Source organism: Myxocyprinus asiaticus, chromosome 39 (assembly GCF_019703515.2).
Source record: "Myxocyprinus asiaticus isolate MX2 ecotype Aquarium Trade chromosome 39, UBuf_Myxa_2, whole genome shotgun sequence".
NCBI classification, from domain to species: domain Eukaryota; kingdom Metazoa; phylum Chordata; class Actinopteri; order Cypriniformes; family Catostomidae; genus Myxocyprinus; species Myxocyprinus asiaticus.
The window spans coordinates 15,743,426-15,763,282 of record NC_059382.1 but is presented as its reverse complement, the minus strand read 5'-3'; the positions used below and the strand labels follow the sequence as shown (position 1 = coordinate 15,763,282).

The window sequence follows — 19,857 nt, the reverse complement described above, 5'->3', positions numbered from 1 at the left end:
TCAGTCAAGTTTAAGCCCAGAATAGATTCTCATCAAGCAGGTGAAACATTGTAGCAAACAGGAATTTAGTTATTCCCAAATTGTATCAATTTAATTTTTTGTGGGCCTTTCTACCACTTTTATTGATGGGTATAGTAACGAGAGAATGGGAAAGGATGGGGAGAAGCAAGGGGAAAGAGGATGGGGAAATGACGCGAACAAGATGCAAACTCATGTCGGCCACTTGGGCAGCAGTGCTCAACTTCCAGACCGGAACATTGCCCAACAAATGTAATTGATTTAAAACACATTAACAGTCCCCAAATGCTGAACCCCCAAGATAGTTAAACACTTCGGGGCTGTTCACACTGTCGTTTTTCAATTGTTTTTCAATGCTAACGTGCTAGACGAACATCTTTGACCGTTGTGCTGCATCTTGCTGTTTTTTCAGCATCTCGTGCAGGAGCGGCACATTTTTTGTTTAAAAGAACTACAACTTTTAAATTGGTCTTGTGACACCTGTGTTCTGTTACTAGCTGGACTGTGTCTAGTTTTTTAAGTGCAAGGACAAGGCCCCTTCCTAGGTTACAAAACTATGGGAAGAGTTGCTTTTTTTATTTCAGTGAGAGTCTCAATCAAAACCCATTTGGTGAATTGATAAATGATTGGAAGTTTTTCTCTGATCTGCAGGTATGTTGCTGGTGACTGCAGACACACTTGGCCATGACTTCCACGTTTTTCAAATCTTGACTCACCCATGGGCATCTTCCCAAAGTGCGGTTCATCATTTGTACACCCTTCACAGAGGAGAGACTGAGGCTAAGGTAAGAAAATACAGTATGTGTACACATTCACATACATTTGCATAAAAACCTTTTCTTGATTTTCGTGATTTGTAAGTGGCACGGTACTTACAATGCTGCCCTTCTGCTATTTATTTTTTTCCCAATCTCTTCATCTTTAGCACACATGCACAAACTCTTACACATAAACTTGTATCCTCCAAATGGAGGATGTATCAACAATAAAAAGAACTCTTGCATTGAAATAATACATGGGCAGTGTGGGATATTAAGTCAAACTTCAAAGCTCCCCCTCCCATCCCTCACTGACATACACATGCTTATGTACACTCACGCTATTTTCGGGGGAGTTATTGAGATGAAATATTGCCTTTCCGGGCTCTTTTAATCATTAGCATAATCATTTAAAGTCTTGTTGGGCCACCCACAACTGTTTACGGTTGCTTGTGCTTATACGTCTCTGGAAATGCGCAATATGAACATGCTTTTCATCATCTGTGAATCCCTGTGTGTTGTCTAAATACTGTCAAGTGAGGAATCTTGGTACCACTGAGCTCCACACACAGAAGACGGCACTGCTGTCTGCAATATCTCTGGCTTTTTTGGAGGATGTAGGGTAATGCAAGTCAGGGTTACTCTAGTTTTGAATTTTGAATTTCAATATGTCCATTTCAGTTTAGTTTTGTTTTTAGTTTTCACTCTATGATAGTTTTAGTTTAGTTTTAATAGCTATAGATTTTTACTTTAGTTTTAGTATTTTCGAGCTGCCAAAGTTAGTGTGGTAACTTATTTAATTTAAATTGGTTTAATGTCGTTAAATTTCATCGGGACATTCAGTATTATTGCTATCTACAGTAGTAGCATTTTCATGTCTTATGACGACAGGTTGTTAATGTTTCACATATTGTAATGTCTTTTTTATTCATAAAACTGAATGTGTCATAATTTTATTTTATTTTAGTTCATTTTGGAGTCATGAAAATGTAGTTTGTTTAGTTTTTCAGCTTAATTTTTCATTTTTGTTTTAGTGTTCGTTAACATGCTCTTTTGTGGAAATTTGAAGATCTAGTTATTGTTCAACTGTTCTCACACTACAAAGGATAAGAACATCAGAGTTTTCCATTGTCACAGCATATTAATTTCTGTACCGGGAGAACTTTTGCCCCCAGTACAAAACAAAATTACTTTGACCCACGTGAAATCTTTGTGTTCTCAGCAGTACATCTTTGCTTATTCTTAAACTTCCTCCCCTGTGGCTCCCACGTTTACTTTTCAACACTCTGGAATCTGAAGACCTGAGACTATTAGTCTTTCCAATTTGTTTTCATTCACCAAGATTGCAAAAAAAAAAAAAAAAAAAAAAAAAAAAAAAAATGCTTAAGAAAAGTTGCTAAAAATACCTTAGACAGCTGGTGAGAGCTTAGATTGTGCTCCTCAACTGAGCTTTTACTGTTGCACCTCAGGATCAAGCTTGGGGCTTGCATCACCTTCGATATCTTTGGCTATGAGGTCATGGCCGGAGGACATTCCCACTGGGTCACCATAGTACAACATCCTGCATCTTCAGAACCACTCTCTCCTGAATTCCTGTAAATAAGCTGTTGAAAGCACAGAAGAGCCTAAACATTTTTTTTTTTTTTTTACATTTCAGCACAGCTGTATGAATGATAGTTCCAGAATCAATTTAAGGTTTATTTGAAACAGAATTGGACTTCTGATTGTGTCCATCTACAGTAGGTATCTAGATGCTTGTTGCGTTTTAGTTTCACTTGAGCTCTCGGAGTAACGAAAATGTAAAGTAACAAATAATTGATATACTGCTTTTGGTGATTGTGATTTTCAAAATGGGCCCTAATTTAAGTGTACGTTTGACCATTACAAAATTGTTTATATATTACTCTTTTTACCTAGATTAACATATATATATATATTTTTTTTTAATTATTTATAGGGATCTTGTTTTACTGCAAAGGCCTGACAATGCTTTTTATTTCAGTAGCTGACAAATAACATGGACATTTTTATAAAATGTTAAAATGTATATTAATCTTTACGGGAAAGTGTACATTATTGCAGTGCTGTAACTGGTCATCATTTCAAAATTCTGGTCACCAAATTCAGGCCATCTCAATTTAATTTAGTGTGCCGCGAAGTAGTGACATATTTTCACGTACATATATTACAAATGTATTATGAAAAGTAAACATTATAAAACAATGTAAAACTAAAAATATTCATATATATTCTTTAGTCTCTCAATTAATATTAAGTCATAAAAACAGCATGCCTCTAATTATAGAAAAATTAGACAAATTTTGGTAAAAAGTGTTTTAGACGAAGTCTAGCATGTCACAAATCAGGACACAGCCTGTGACATTTCATGTCAACTACCAATTAGATGATTTTCTGTTTGTTTTTATTTGTCATTGTAATTATTAAAACAACTTCTAAAGCGAGTATAAGACTATAAAGTGTACATTTTTTTTTTTTTTTACATTATTCAGGTTGAATAGTTTAAGCGGACATCTAAGGACATGATCTGATCATTAGTGACTGCCAAGGCTTGGTAATCTATCTGGGTGCTCTAAAGTTTAATTTACTTTTGTGATCTATTAGGTTATTGCACAAATCAGTTTGGGAAATAACTGCAGTGATTTAGTTTTCCTCTCTCCTAAAAGCTGTTTCATCCATTTAGCCTTGCAGCTGTTCCCCCAAAATATCTCCTTTAGCTGGCAAATTGTATGGTTTTATTTGCTTAAGTAGAACTAATATTTATCCCGAAAGGGCATAGACCCTTACTTTCTTGGCTTGTGTCATGTTTGGAAATGCACACAAACCTGATCTCTGCTCTAGTTCATAGAACTCACACTCTCACATTCACACTGACACATTCTGTCTCAGCCTGATCTCTAAAAGCATGCCAGACATATTTCCCCCAGTTTAAATCCTTTTTTTACGTTACAAATATTAACACTACACTGGAATAAAAACTCTTTCACCATATATTATTTGCCTATGAGTGCCATGCAACTGTATAAAGCCAAGTCAGGTGTTATGTCTATAGGAAGACTTGTAGTTTTTAACTTGTATTGCCCTTTCTATATTATGTCTATTTCAGGAGGTTTATCGCTTTTCTTTTTTCATATATTGCTTTGTCCCTTTACCCTTCAAGTGCACTCTGTGCCTGGTCACAAAATGCACAATTGCAGGCTGGGTACTGGCCTGTGGGTGATGTTTAAGTTCCTCTTGCTCCTACTGCTTATTGTGAAGGTGTGATTACCTTAGCCAGCACCTCCGGGCATGGCAGGGATCTGGAACAGAGCGTGTAAAACATTCTCATTCTCCCCTCCTCTGTGAGCACAGGGGCCGGGTGGCCCGCAGCTCTGCTGAGATGAGAAAGGTGGTTAATGTGTCACCAGCTCATGCCAGGTTTGCTGCCTGGCCATGCGTTGGCTTTGATCTGCCATTGTAAACTGCACAAACTGCAGAATGCAAGCACCCTTCAAGACGCATTATCTTGAGCTGAACAAATAAAAGGAGTGATAATGCCTTGTGAGTGGACGCAGGCACCCGGCCTTATCTGGCTGGCTGGCAGACTGTGCTTGTTCTGACTACCAGTTTGCTCTCAGGACTGACCTCACTGTGTGTGAAGGTAAATACTGTAAGCCACCACTGATGGCCGTCGTCGCCTGGGGCCATACACTGTTTTAACTGTTTTTAGCAGCACCTGACTGACCAAACAGCTCATTTGTTTTGTTCCCTCTCGCTAATTAAAGGGATAGGTCACCCAAAAATGGAAATTGTTTTCAATTTTCATTATTTATTCACCTTCATGTTGGTCCAAACATGTATGACTTTCTTTCCTACACAGAATACAAAGGAGATGGTTTAATGAAAATACCAGTCAATCTTTTCAGTACAATGGTAGTTGAAAGTGGCTCACTTTAAAGCTTAAAGAACCCAAAAGTCACACAAGCCGCACAGACTACTTTTGATACTTTGGGGTCCTTTTTTAAGCTTTAAAGTGAGTAGCAATCAACTGCCATTGTATTGAAAAGTCGGAACACAATATTTATAAAAACATGTCCTCCATGTGCTGCATAAGAGAGAAAGTCATATGGGATGAGTAAATTATGACAGAATTTTCATTTTTGGGTGAACTATGCTTTTAACTCAATTAATGATTCCATATGCACTCCTTTGTTTGGTCACTTGATAAATCTAATTTCTGCATCTCTTTCACTGATAACTAAGTGGATCAGGCGCTATGTGAAAAAACATAAAAACCATTAAATGGAATGGTATCACCTCTGACCAGGAAGTGGTCACTGATGTTCAGTCATCGCTCCTCTCTGAATTTGCGTGTTTACTGTAAAACTGATCTGAGACAGATAGTGCAGAATGACCTAGAATCATATCAGACAGTTGCATTCCAGTAGCTGATGACTATCCATAAAAAAAAACTGCCATAAAAAAGCCATTAAGTGTACCTTGCTGATGACCTGTCTTAACTCCAAGTGTAAGATTTCTTGAGATACATATATGCTTTGGACATTTTTTTTCTGGTTTATCTCCCTGGTTTTCATTTAATCTGGACCTCTTCTTGGGTAATGGTCCATCCATCTATTTAGAGATCTGTGTTGAGAGGTGTTCACAAAGAAAGTGTTCTTGCATCGAAATTAAAGTATGCAACCGAATGAAACCAAATGCAGGGATCTTGAGAAATGTTTTTAAAAGTCATTCTTAATTTTGCACGGCATCTTAAAAATACAACACTGTGAGGTGTTGGTAAATAGTGGGACATGACACAACACCCAATATCATCTATTTAACACATGGGGACATAGACCCCTAAATATAATGCTAAAGTAAGTAAATGCATATAATAGAAATGCTAAAAATAGTGCAAACAGAACACAAAAATGCATCCTATGTTTATGCCCCCTTAGAATGCAAAGGATGTGCTATAGGCTGTGGTAAGATGTTTGTAAATACAAAGGCCAAGGCTTTTGAGGTCAGTGGTTCGAAATTCAGGTTTTTCGTGTCGATAACTGAGATCTCGTGATCAGCTTGGAACTTTTCCACCCAACACGTTGGCGTGATTACCAACACCTCTCTCTCATTCCTTTCAACCCTTCCGTGACACATTTTTGGAAGATTTTATCTGTTCTTCGTTGCCAGAAACTTTATGAAAATATAACAACACCTATGAGTTACAAAAAGAAAAGGCACAAAGCATTCCTTAAATCTCTGAAAGTAAGAAGTAAAGGTATTGCTGTAATGTGTTAACCTCCTGAGACCCGAGCGTGACTGCTATGTGCATTTTCCATTTCCCTATATGATTTGTAAATAATAACAAGTAAAAAAAATAAGTAAAACAAAATCTAGAGAAAATAGTTTTCCTAAAAACTGATGTCCACATATGGGGACAGCAGGACTAAGTTATGAAATTGTAAATAATACCAAGCTATAGAAAGTCAGATTTTTTGTTTATCAGTGCACTGACACATGAAAAATTATTAATTTAAAGCAGCATATCAAACGAAACAAGAGACGGTACTCTTTACACCCAAACAGGTTTCAATGAAAAAATTAAAGCGGTTTCTTACCAGAGACACTTTTGTTGGCTGTGTGCCTGTGAAAGCGCTTCACGGAAATCGACGCCATGCTGTTGTGTCACGTGACTCAATGCGCCAGAAGTTTAACTCTTAAATGACAGTCCAGAGTGTTGTGAACAGTATTCAGTCAGTTTAAATGAATTTAAAGCCAAAATACAATGTTGACGCATGTGGACGCAGGGTTGCACATGGTAAAAAAAAAAAAAACTACGCCCTACTCTCAACCAATCTCCTGTCGTGAAGTTTTAATAAACTATATGCTTTGTATACCTGTTGTGTTTATAGATCCAGTTGTTTCCCCAACCAACACAACACAAATGTTTTCCATAGTCACAAGGTTTTTAGTTCCTTACCCGTTTTCTCCTATCGCTCTAGGTGCAGGACATCTGCTTCAGCCATGACTGTCGCTGGGTGGTCATCAGCACTCTTCGTGGCACCTCACATGTCTTTCCCATCAACCCGTACGGCGGAGCGCCGTGCGCACGCACCCATATGTCTCCACGTGTGGTCAATCGTATGAGCCGTTTCCAGAAAAGCGCCGGACTGGAGGAGATTGAACAGGAGCTAAGCAGCAAACAGAGCGGCCGATGTAGCCCCGTTCCTGGCCTCTCTAGTAGCCCTTCTGGATCACCACTACACGGTGAGCTAACACACTTTATTCTTAAACGCACACAATTATTTTACAATTATACGCCATATTGGACTCCAGAAACAGAAAAACAAAAAACTGTCTTTACCTGTGATTGGTAAGTCAGTGTATCCTGGTCATTTGGGGCTTAATCAAGTCACCCCAGCAGACCTTGTGGTTGAGCCCATTGACCTCTGTCACAATACTGTGATGTTTGTCAAACACTGTCCCTGGCTGCAAACACTGTCACTGACCACCTCTGACGGTTACGTACATAAACACCCACACAGACTTTTCTCATCTCTGTGCTGATTACCACGGGAGCTAGCATGCCTGCCGGTATTGTGTTCCCATCAGCACTCTCCAGTCCACAAAGCAGAGGTCTAATTAATCAATACCCCATACATGCTGAATGTGCCACAATGATATCGACTGTAGAGACTGGTTGCCTATGGGGTGGTTGCAAAGCCCTTTCAAAGGGTTCAAGAGACACTCGCTTACTCTCACCCGAAGTCATCTTTCAAACTATACAACACACTATGGCTGAAGTGCTGGCCACCTCACTTCCAGCGGTACTTCCTGTTTTATATTTCCAGCAACCTGTCTGGCTTCTTGCAGTGTGTCTGAAGCAACACTGTCACAAAAAGATGAGTTATGGGTAGAGCTGTCAATCAAAATTAAAATTTCAGTCAAAATAACGATGTCATGCCAAATACTGTAGTTACTCAAATTTTCACAAAAAAATCACATACAGTATATCTATAACCCTAACCCAAATAAAGATCAAATCAACATTACATCATTATGGCAGACAGGGCTGTCAGTCGATTAAATATCTTAAATTAAAAAAAATCTTAAATATGAATGCAATTAAAAAATTTGAATGCAATTAATCATGCTCCCAGACCTTTATGTAAATTAGGTGTTTCATCTAAATTTCATCTAAAAATAATGCTGAATGACATGAAAATAAAAACAAACAAACAATAGATTGAGTTCTAAAGCCACTTTTCGTAATGTCTATTTGATGCTGTGCCTTCCATAATAATGTGTAATGTCTTTGAATTATTTTATTTGGGAGGCATTGTTAAGGATAGTCGAACAAGGCTGTGACATCACAGTGCGGGAATGTATGTTGTCTTGTGTAGAAATGGTTACTAGCTGCCGTGAAAGTGGGCCTCAAAAGCCTGTCGTAAATCAGACTCACTTTTCAAAGAAGGGCATTAGAACCTCCTGTCAACAATTAGTCCTATCAGCCTTAGTCTGCTGAGCCACTGTGACAACAGGTTCTGAGGTGACATTTTTTGGACTGGGAACAGGATGGAGGAATCTATGAAACAGGAGCCTGGAACGGTGCGCCATTCAGTCAACCTTGCACTGTCCAGATTTTATAACCTCAAGGATCATTCTATAATTCTTTAAGCCAAAAGATGGGAGGATGCAGGATGTGGCTTTTGAATTAAGATGAAACGGTTTAGGGAAAAGAGACAAAGTGGTCTGCACTTCTCCGTGGTCCCTGAGAGCCTCTCCTATGGGCTCATACTTAGAGTTGGAGTGCTTGACCCACCCACATATCCTGCCCGAAATATTTACTCTCTTTAATTTTCAAACCAGTTATTGAATTGTTTTGCTCCATTTCTCAACTATTTTCTTTAGCGTTCAGATGTATTACAAAATCACTTGATGACTACATTTCATACTCTCTAAATAATGTTAACTTCCACACCAAAAAAACAAAAGGAATTCTCCTAATATATGAGAATAAAACTTTTGTGTTGCTATTGACAAGATTATAAATTGAATTTAAGGAAAAAAGTATCCTAATTGAAAGACAACAGGGTTTCTGTCAAATACATTTGTTTTACATTTTCCTTCCAAGGAAACTGCATTTTGCGTTATCAAAAAATAATCAAAATTGTTTTTGTAGTTTTTGCACTATTAAACCCTTTTCTGCAAACTTTGCCACAAATGTTAGTTATCAGACACAAAAAGCTATCAGCGTCCTTTTCCGTTTACTTTTCCGTCTGTTTTGTTAAATTTGGGGACTATAAGCTTGAAAGGAGCTGGCAGAAATAAATGATTGATAAGAAATGCTGCTGCACAGTAGCCACAACAGTAGGCTTGCGATTGTCTGCTGAGACAACTCATTGATTTAGCAAAGGAACTAGAGAAGTACACATCCTTCAAAGCTGGCACTCTGTAAAAATAGAAACCACAATCGGGCTTTCTTCTCTCCCAGTTTAACTGTGGGTTTTCGCCTTTCTATTTTAGGAGCCACATCCCCCTCGCCTGAGATTCTTGGTATTGTTAGATAATTCAACAAGTCCTTCTTTGTTCAGTGCAAACGGACAGTTAATTTATTAGTTTCAAGTTTAGGAGATAACTTTCTGGTAAATTGTTCTATCTGTCTGTATTACCAGGAAAGTGAAAGTTGATGCTTTTTCAAGTGCCACTGTTGTTGTACTTTGATTTGCTTTCAATTAGTTTTGATAACCATGCTGTACAGTAGTTAAGCTCTTTGATGACCATGTGTGAGGATGTGAGTAGTGCAATGGAAAAGCAGTTTATTATTATTATTATTATTATTTTGCTGCCCTGCGCTGGGTCGTCTGTACTATGGTGGTCCCCATCAGCTTTGAGCTAACAGGATTGTGTTTTAAAAAACCTTGGTGGTCCTTGATGCTGTTTAGCTAATGATTAGCTAACCTTGATGCCATTTAGCTAATGTAATATACGGTATGCACTGGCGGCCAAAAGTTTGAAATAAATTACAGATTTTGCTGTTTCGGATGGAAATTGGTACTTTAATTCACCAAAGTGGCATTCAGCTGATCACAAAGTATAGTCAGGCCATTACTGATGTAAAAAACAGCACCATCACTATTTGAAAAAAGTCATTTTTGATAAAATCTATTTGATCAATTCCTGCCTCCTCCACATGATGCGTGACCTTACCAACGAGCTTACATCATCCCTCTCATGAGCGTGCGTCACAGAGATGTACGGAAGTGAACATTTGTAGTTAAAAAGTATATAAGTATTGTTTTGTTTCTAAAAATAATCAATCGTTTGGGTTCAGAAGAACTTTATTTGTCGATTGGAGTCGTGTGGATTATTTTGATGCACCCTAAATATGCATTTTGGACCATCAAAAATGGAGGACATTCACTTGCATTGTTTAAAGGAGGAGGCCTGAAATGAAACCCTAAAAATCTTAAAATTCTGTTTTGATGAAGAAAGAAACTCAGATACATCTTGGATGGCCTGAGGGTGAGTAAATTATCAGCAAATGTTCATTTTTGGATGAACTATTCCTTTAACCCCATTGAGCTTTTGTGGGATCAGCTAGACTATAAGGTGCGTGAGAAGTGCCCGACAAGACAGCCACATCTATGGCAACTGCTGCAGGAAGCGTGGGGTGAAATGTCACCTGAGTATCTGGACAAACTAACAGCTAGAATGCCAAGGATCTGCAAAGCTGTCATTGCTGAACGTGGAGGATTTTTTGATGAGAACTCTTTGAAGTAGTTTAAGAAGTTCCGAATTTTTTTTTTTTTTTCAAACTGTAATAGTAATTGTTCACGTTATTAATGTCCTGACTATATATTGTGATCAATTGAATGCCACTTTGGTGAATAAAAGTACCAATTTCTTTCCATAAGAGCAAAATCTGTACATTATTCCAAACTTTTGGGCACCAGTGTGTGTGTGTATCTATCTATATATATATATATATATATATATATATATATATAGATATATATATATAGATACACACACACCGATCAGCCACAACATTAAAACCACCTGCCTAATATTGTTTAGGTCCCCCTCGTGCCACCAAAACTGCACCAACCCGCATCTCAGAATAGCATTCTGAGATGCTATTCTTCTGTTATCGAGTTACCATAGACTTTGTCAGTTCGAACCAGTCTGGCCATTCTCTGTTGACCTCTCTCATCAACAAGGCATTTCCGTCCACAGAACTGCCGCTCACTGGATGTTTTTTGTTTTAGGCACCATTCAGAGTAAATTCTAGAGACTGTTGTGTGTGAAAATCCCAGGAACCTAACCAGCCCATCTGGCACCAACAATCATGCCATGATCCAAATCACTGAGATCAAATTTTTTCCCCATTCTGATGGTTGATGTGAACATTAACTGAAGCTCCTGACCAGTATCTGCATGATTTTATGCACTGCACTGCTGCCACAATTGGCTGATTTGATAATCGCATGGATGATTGTTGGTGCTACTCTGAATTATAACATGTGCTCAGGTGTTTTTCTCAAAGCTGTTTACATTTTGAAGTCAAAAGCAGATAATTATAAGTCTCATGTAATCGCGGGTTTCTTACGGTTTTGTTTTTTTAAATAAGCTATTTTTTTATTCATGCTGTGCATGTCACGCTCAGTGTTGGCTGGGAGAGGTGGCTGTTAAACTTACTGCTGCCGTTTCTGCCTCACAAATCCACAGAGTTGCGCGGTGATGTCAGCGTAAATAAAACAACATGTTTGATGTACTGTAGCACCAGAACATCACACCATTGCTCTGTTTTCCTGTGAGTGCTCAGCGCCGCCTCTGTGTGGTTGGAGATTGTTCCGCAGCTCTCAATATTGCGCTGATTGGTTTTAATTACACTATAATGTGTTTGTTTATGATACATATGGTATTGTATAGTGAGCGTTGTATCGTACAATACAATACGATACGATATTTTTTTACACCCATACTATATATATATATATATATATACACTATATTGCCAAAAGTATTCACTCACCCATCCAAATAATTGAATTCAGGTGTTCCAATCACTTCCATGGCCACAGGTGTATAAAATGAAGCACCTAGGCATGCAGACTGCTTCTACAAACATTTGTGAAAGAATGGGCCGCTCTCAGGAGCTCAGTGAATTCCAGCGTGGTACTGTGATAGGATGCCACCTGTGCAACAAGTACAGTCGTGAAATTTCCTCGCTACTAAATATTCCACAGTCAACTGTCACTGGTATTATAACAAAGTGGAAGCGATTGGGAATGACAGCAACTCAGCCACGAAGTGGTAGGCCACGTAAAATGACAGAGCGGGGTCAGCGGATGCTGAGGCGCATAGTGCGCAGAGGTCGCCAACTTTCTGCAGAGTCAATCGTTACAGACCTCCAAAGTTCATGTGGCCTTCAGATTAGCTCAAGAACAGTGTGTAGAGAGCTTCATGGAATGGGTTTCCATGGCCGAGCAGCTGCATCCAAGCCATACATCACCAAGTGCAATGCAAAGTGTCGGATGCAGTGGTGTAAAGCAGGCTGCCACTGGACTCTAGAGCAGTGGAGACGCGTTCTCTGGAGTGACGAATCACACTTCTCCATCTGGCAATCTGATGGATGAGTCTGGGTTTGGCAGTTGCCAGGAGAACGATACTTGTCTGACTGCATTGTGCCAACTGTGAAGTTTGGTGGAGGGGGGATTATGGTGTGGGGTTGTTTTTCAGGAGCTGGGCTTGGCCCCTTAGTTCCAGTGAAAGGAACTCTGAATGCTTCAGCATACCAAGGGATTTTGGACAATTCCATGCTCCCAACTTTGTGGGAACAGTTTGGGGATGGCCCCTTCTTGTTCCAACATGACTGCGCACCAGTGCACAAAGCAAGGTCCATAAAGACATGGATGAGCGAGTTTGGCGTGGAAGAACTTGACTGGCCTGCACAGAGTCCTGACCTCAACCCGATAGAGCACCTTTTGAGCAAAGACTGCGAGCCAGGCCTTCTCGTCCAACATCAGTGTCTGACCTCACAAATGCGCTTCTGGAAGAATGGTCAAAAATTCCCATAAACACACTCCTAAACCTTGTGGAAAGCCTTCCCAGAAGAGTTGAAGCTGTTATAGCTGCAAAGGGTGGGCCGACGTCATATTAAACCCTATGGATTAAGAATGGGATGTCACTTAAGTTCATATGCGTCTAAAGGCAGATGAGCGAATACTTTTGGCAATATAGTGTATATTTGTGTTTGTGTATTTTATTTATTTATATGTACAGTATGTATGTATGGTTGCATGCATATATTCTACATACAGTATATATACACTACCGGACAAATGTTTTGAAACACTTATTCTTATAATTTTTTTTTTCTTCACATTTTAGAATAATAGAAAAGTCATCAAAACTATGGAATAACATAAATGGAACTATGGGAATTATGTTGTGACTAAAAAAAATCCAAAATACATCAAAACTGTGTTATATTTTAGCATCTTCAAAGTAGTCACCCTTTGCCTAGAATTTGCAGAAATGTACTCTTGACATTTTCTCAACCAACTTCTTGAGGTATCACCCTGGGATGATTTTTAAACAGTATTGAAGGTATTCCCATCCATGTTGGGCACTTATTGGCTGCTTTTCTTTATTATTTGGTCCAAGTCATCAATTTAAAAAAAAAATGTTTTTTAATTAAATCTTAGTTTTGTAATGAAATAAATTAATATGTTGGCACATTATATTTTTGTCTACAAAACTAATTTCAAACATTTAAGCAAACGCCTTCAGATCAAAAGATTTTTAAGATCATGAGAAACATTTCAGTCAAGTGTTTCAAAACTTTTGACCAGTTGTGTGTGTGTGTGTGTGTGTGTGTGTGTATGCATGTATGTATATATGCTACATATACCGTATATACTGTGTATACATTATATATATACTACATATATACAGTATATATATATATATATATATATATATATAAGTTTTAGGCACATAAAATGTTTCACAAAATGTTTGTCTTAAGATGGTTATTTATATGTTCAGCTTTAGTGTGTCAATAGGAAATATACATTTTAGACTCCCAAACATCCCTTTTGCAAATAGAAAAGAACAGAAGAACATTGAGCACTGCAACAGATGGCATGGCCCCCTCAGAGTCCCCCACTGAACATCATGTCAGTCTGGGATTACATGAAGAGAGAGTAGCAATTCAGAAAGCCGAAATAGATAGAAGAACTGTGGCGGATTCTCCAAGAAGCTTGGAACATCCTTTCTGCCAACAATGAAGAAAAACTGTGTCCAGGTGTACCTAGGGGAATTGGTGCTGTTTTGAAGGCAAAAGTGGTCACACCAAAAATTAATTTTGCTATTTATATGTTTACTGGACTTTGTATGATGTTAAGTGATGTGAAAACTATTTATAGCATTATTTTTTAAAACATCCTCACTATGCAAAATTTTTCACAAGTGCCTATAACTTTTGCACAGTACTGTGTGTATATATACAGTATATGAAAAACAGTGTGCAACAGGAAACTGTTAATCCTCTGTTGAAAAAAATAGTTTCTTCCTTTGAGTCATTTAAAAGTCAACTTAGAGCTTGTTTGGGTTTTGTTTTATCTGTAACGCCTGTTTGTGCTATTCATCATGGTAAAGAAAAAACACAGGCAATCATGGATGCTTTCCCTCAACACCATGGCTGTAAAAGATGATGCCGACCAACTGTGCATGACCAAATCCATCCATGGAAACTCTGCTTTGTGTGTCAGAAACTTTTTCCTTGTATATTACTTCATAGCATGCAGTGTAGTTCAAGAGTCCAGATTTCAAAATCCTCACTTAAACAAATTGATTAATTCTAAACAATGAAATGTTAAGATGTAAAATGCATAACAAATATTTAAGATTAATACAATATATTAAGATATTTATATATCTATTATAAATATTTGAGTCACTATTTATTGATGACATTAACCTTTTTTTTTTTAACTAAAGGTTATATTTCCTTGAATCATAAGGTTTCCTGAGTGCATGCTGTCATAAAAGCAAAAGGGGGACATACTAAATATTAAGAAATTCTGACATCGGTGTTTTTTCTCATTTCAGTATTTCTTACAATTTTAATGCTGATAATATAATTTGGAATAAAAAAGCTCTTAAATTTAGACAAAATGCAAATGTATCCACTGGACTTTTGAACCCCACTGTATATTTGTGTATAACATTTAAGCCGTATATCTGATGCTCAGCTGCAAACGAAGTATGAATTAAACGATCTTTCATCTACCATTTAATGTTTAATTCTTGTTGTAAGGGCTTTGTTGCCTATAGAGCAAGGTAGAAGTCTTTGCTTTCATGTCTGTTAGAGTGGCGGTAAAGCATGTCACACTCACTGTGTCCTGTGACGAATCATTTACAATCAACAGATCTCTTTCGTTTACTCTGTGTGTGTGTGTGTGTGTGTGTGTGTGTGTGTGTGTGTGTGTGTGTGTGTGTGTGTGTGTGTGTGTGTGTGTGTCTGTCGGGGACACAGCCAGATGAGCAGATCTGATCTGCACGGTCAGGGCCAGCAAAAACACTCTGTAATCACAAACTGTCTCCTCCCTTGTTTGTGGCACACACTGCACACACACACTTAAATTCCATCACAGCAACCTTGAGTCGAGTCACTGTGGCTCTCTGACTGTTAAAGATAAAGCTCAGCTCCTCTTCTCAAACAACAGTCATGCAATCAGTCCAGGCATCAAAGTGCTGCTCTTGTTTTAACATACCACAACCCTGCATCATGTACTCTCCCATTCAGACTCCCTATGCTAAAGATTTATTACTCTGGTTACAAAGTGTTGTGTATTCCTGCAGCTTGGCTGAATGCAGTACTTCTCAAGGCCTCTGTGTGGCGCTATGTTCTCAGCTTTTTTATTACTGTCCAGTTTCAGATGAAGCTGCCAGACCTTGTTCCACTCCACTGGCAGAGAGAGGAAAAAATAATTGGGCCAGAATCATGCCACTACGTTTTGTCTTGGTATGAATCTAATCCAACTAAAGGGCTGGAGTTACTCTGTAATTTGTCCTGAACTTTTATGAATGGCCTCCTCTTAAAAGTAAACATAAGTGTTTCCTCTGAGGCTTCTGCTTAAAAGACACACAGTTTATTTTAGATTTTTATATAATTTGCCTGACAAGATCTTATAATATATTTTTTAGGTCATTTATTGATTTTGTAATGTAATGTTTTAATTTAAAAATCTGATTATCATTTTATTTTAATATAAATTATATATTATTTATTTTATTTTTGTTATTTAGTACAATAATACTTATATATTTCCTTGTTATTAAAACTCTTTCCAGAGAATATTAAACAGTTATCCATATTTACCTCAGTATAGTAGAGCTGGTATAAATATATAATAAATACATTATATTATTATAATGCTATAAGTTGTTTTCCCTATTTCACTGGACATTTTTATAATATCAGTGTGTAATGTGTAATAATTATCTTATATTTTTAGATTCTATAATATATATTTTACTTATATTTTTAAAGAAATAAGAAGACTTCTGATGAATTTTAATTAGCTTCTCCTAGTAACATACTAGTTGTCTTGCCCCCTGGCACAGCGATTGTAAACATCTCATTGGGGCTGTACTGTTGTTTGGCTGGGTGGCCTGGTATGTTTTTTTGTTGGTTTCGCTCTCATGCGAAAACTTTTCGAGTGGGATGGTGTGTCTTTATCAGGCAGAGTGAGCCATGATGATTCGCTGCCCTTTCCCACTGTGAGGAAATGTGATTTTGACACTTCTCATGACCCGAGACCCTGCACTGTCCCACAGTGACATTTTCTCTGTACCATTATGTGGTCCAGCATTCCTCCATTCCCTGACAGCAAACATAATGTGATTATTTGAAATATTAGTTCAGAATTTGTATATTACACGTTTGTATATTGTGTGCACTTTTAAAGCTTTATTGGTTGTTTTTGAGGACTTTTACATGAGCTAAATATTTTTGCCAAGCTCATTTTATGTATAACTTAAACCAAAACCACAAATGGCACTGAGCAAATTAAAGCATGGATATGTTTGTGTTTGTACAATATCATTTTATGGTAAGCAAATAGATGGATAACATTTCTCATTTATGGCAGTATGTGTATGTTTTGAAATATTTTCAAATCAAGACCAGCAATTATGAATTGTCTAGTGTTCTTATTGTAAGCTCTTTAAAAAATTATATTTTTGCAGATTTCTTCCAGGTTGCTTTCAAGCTTCTACCAGCCAAAATCACCTTAGATTTCAGATGTTAGTCGTAATTATAAACTTTGGCAGTTCCGCAAGGTGGATGTTGAAGTTGGACACTGGATATTTTAATTACATTGAGTATAATAGTCCTTGGTTCAGGCAGGGTAAGCTTACCGCTTGTGTGTTTGGATATTGAATATAGCATTTGAGGTCTAGGAAATTTGGATACATTTTAAGGCTTAGAATATTTTTTTTTATTATTACATTAATTAAAGGAAACATGATTTGTCAATGCTGTTTAACACGTCCATGGCACAGACACAAGAAGCAGGGAATTCTGATACATTTCCTTTTCGTTCAGCTGCTGCAGCACTGGGGTGAATTCGCACTGTTTTAAAGTTGTTGTTGTTTTTTTTTTTTTTTTAGCTTGATTAGATGCCATTATAATACTGTTTATTGATATTTGTAAATTGTCCAATTATAATTTTCAGTTATATCAAGATCAACAAAAAATTTAAATTTATATTCAACCTCTTGTTGTTCCAAACCCATATAACCTACATTCTAATGTGGGACACAAAAGGACATGTTGGCAGTATAATTTTTATATATATATATATATAATTAATTTGAATGGTGACTGAGGCATCCATTCACCCTAAAACATTTCTTTTGTGTTCCACGGAAAAAGATAGTCATATGGGTTTGGAACAACATGAAGGTGAGTAAAAGATCATTTTCATTTTGGGTGAGCTATCCCTTTAATTATTATCATTTTTCTTTTATTTTTTTTTTTATTGTCATATGTTTACACTTTTCCTATTACAGTAAATTTAATCTGTAAATTGGGTTACTGTCATGTGCATATTTACAAGCCTTGTATTGCCAAACTATATTTATTTATTCATTTATTTACTGACTTCCAATTTATTGAGTAAAATGTGCCTTTTCCGTCAACAGACCAGCATAGAGTTTCATTTATACATGTCTGAAATGACACTGCAACATTCATGACTGGGAGCAGAGAATATGGTCCCCACTTACCCATAAGTAAATTGACATGATCAGATTATGTGCTCTTGATCAGAGCCACATGCTGAGGTGCATTGATTGCGTCGGCGGACGCCTTCCTGTTCATCTTCTCATGCACCGTTTACGAAGTCTGCTCGTCTGAGGTGAAACATCCAGAGCTTCCTCCTTACACACACACACACACACACACATGCAATTGCCTTGCAAACAAACTCACGCACATATGGTTTCAGTAAGGCTGTTATCTGAGCCACAGAAGAGTACAGATTCCCACTGTCACCACCAAGGTGCTCCTCTGATGAATTGTAAATGCTGACATTTTGTAAACTACTGTATCTGATTTCAGACAGCCTCATAGAGGGACGTTTGGACATACTTTGTTTAATAAATTATGTGCCTGAGTGCCTTCACACATTCTTTGAGAAGTTACTATTTTGCTATTATGCAGAATTATGCGATCGTGCAATTTTTGTCATGTTGTAATGGCTTGTAATCAGACGGCAACTTATGCAATGAAATCAGTAGATGGAACGAGGCAAATAGAAAACATACTTTTTTGTTTGAGGTCTGCTGTCCTTGCAGTGAAAGGCACAAAGTCTGGTAACAGTCAGGAAGTTTCATATAGTATTTCTGCTCATTAAAGTGGATGCTGTACTACAGGAAAAGCATGTACTACAACCCAAAAACTTTGCAGGGGGAAATCTCTGCTGTCACTTTAAAAGCACTCTCATTCGCTAGTTGTTTGGGAAAAGACTGGCAGTTTGCCATTTTCACATAGGCTGGCTTGACCCCACTGCAATCCTGAAAATAGCAGCGAGCAGATACTGTAAAAGCAGAGGAAAAGGGGGGCCTGGGTAGCTCAGCGAGTAAAGACGCTGACTACCACCCCTGAAGTCGCGAATTAGAATCCAGGGCATGCTGAGTGACTCCAGCCAGGTCTCCTAAGCAACCAAATTCGCCCGGTTGCTAGGGAGGGTAGAATCACTTGGGGTAACCTCCTCATGGTCTCTATAATGTGGTTCGCTCTCGGTGGGGTGTGTGGTGAGTTGTGCGTGGATGCCGCGGAGAATAACGTGAAGCCTCCACACGCGCTATGTCTCCGCGGTAATGCGCACAACAAGCCAGGTGATAAGATGCGCTGATTGACGGTCTCCGACGCAGAGGCAACTGAGATTTGTCCTCCGCCACCCAGATTAAGGCGAGTAACTATGCCACCACAAGGACTTGGAGCGCATTGGGAATTGGGCATTCCAAATTGGGGATAAATGGGGAGGATAAAAAAAACAGAGGCAAAGGCAGTCCACCAGAAATGGCTACTGATGGCTTTTCCACCAATGTCTGATTTCTTCTTAAAACAGTAAATCTTGTGAAGTTTATTTTCTTTGCAGCATCTGTGTTTTATAATGGTTCCTTTAATTTGTTTTCACTTTGTCCACCAGGATTGCTTTTATCCGGCACTTTCTGGCCTCTCCTCCTTTCTTTTTTCTCCCCTTCCACTTATAGTTCTACTCCTCTGAAAGTGTGTATTTTAATAATGATAGCTCTGGGAATTGGCACAGGCGGTCTTGACATGACAGAGTGTGGAGGCACTGCCATTGTTCCTTTTCCTTTCCACTCATCCCTCGTTTCCCTCCTCCACCCTCCCATCTTAATCCCTACCTCCTGTGAACTACACTCTTACAGGAACATGTCTGGGAAACCTGGATGAGCACGGAAGACATGAATGGGTGAAACAGAATAAATCAAAGTATTCCCAAACTGGGAATCTTTTCTAGGAATGCAGGTCTTCCGC

General features: G+C 38.1%; 1 protein-coding gene across 7 annotated transcripts in view; it reads left to right on the top strand.

Annotated features, from left to right (window-relative positions):
- The window catches only part of LOC127430254 (BCAS3 microtubule associated cell migration factor-like), a 302,893-nt gene that overhangs the window by 66,152 nt on the left and 216,884 nt on the right, over positions 1-19,857 (top strand). For all 7 annotated transcript variants that reach the window (XM_051679932.1, XM_051679931.1, XM_051679928.1 and 4 more), the window contains 2 exons: positions 670-803; positions 6,776-7,040. In XM_051679932.1, coding sequence (XP_051535892.1) covers positions 670-803; positions 6,776-7,040 — 399 coding nt within the window. The remainder of the gene's footprint in view (positions 1-669; positions 804-6,775; positions 7,041-19,857) is intronic.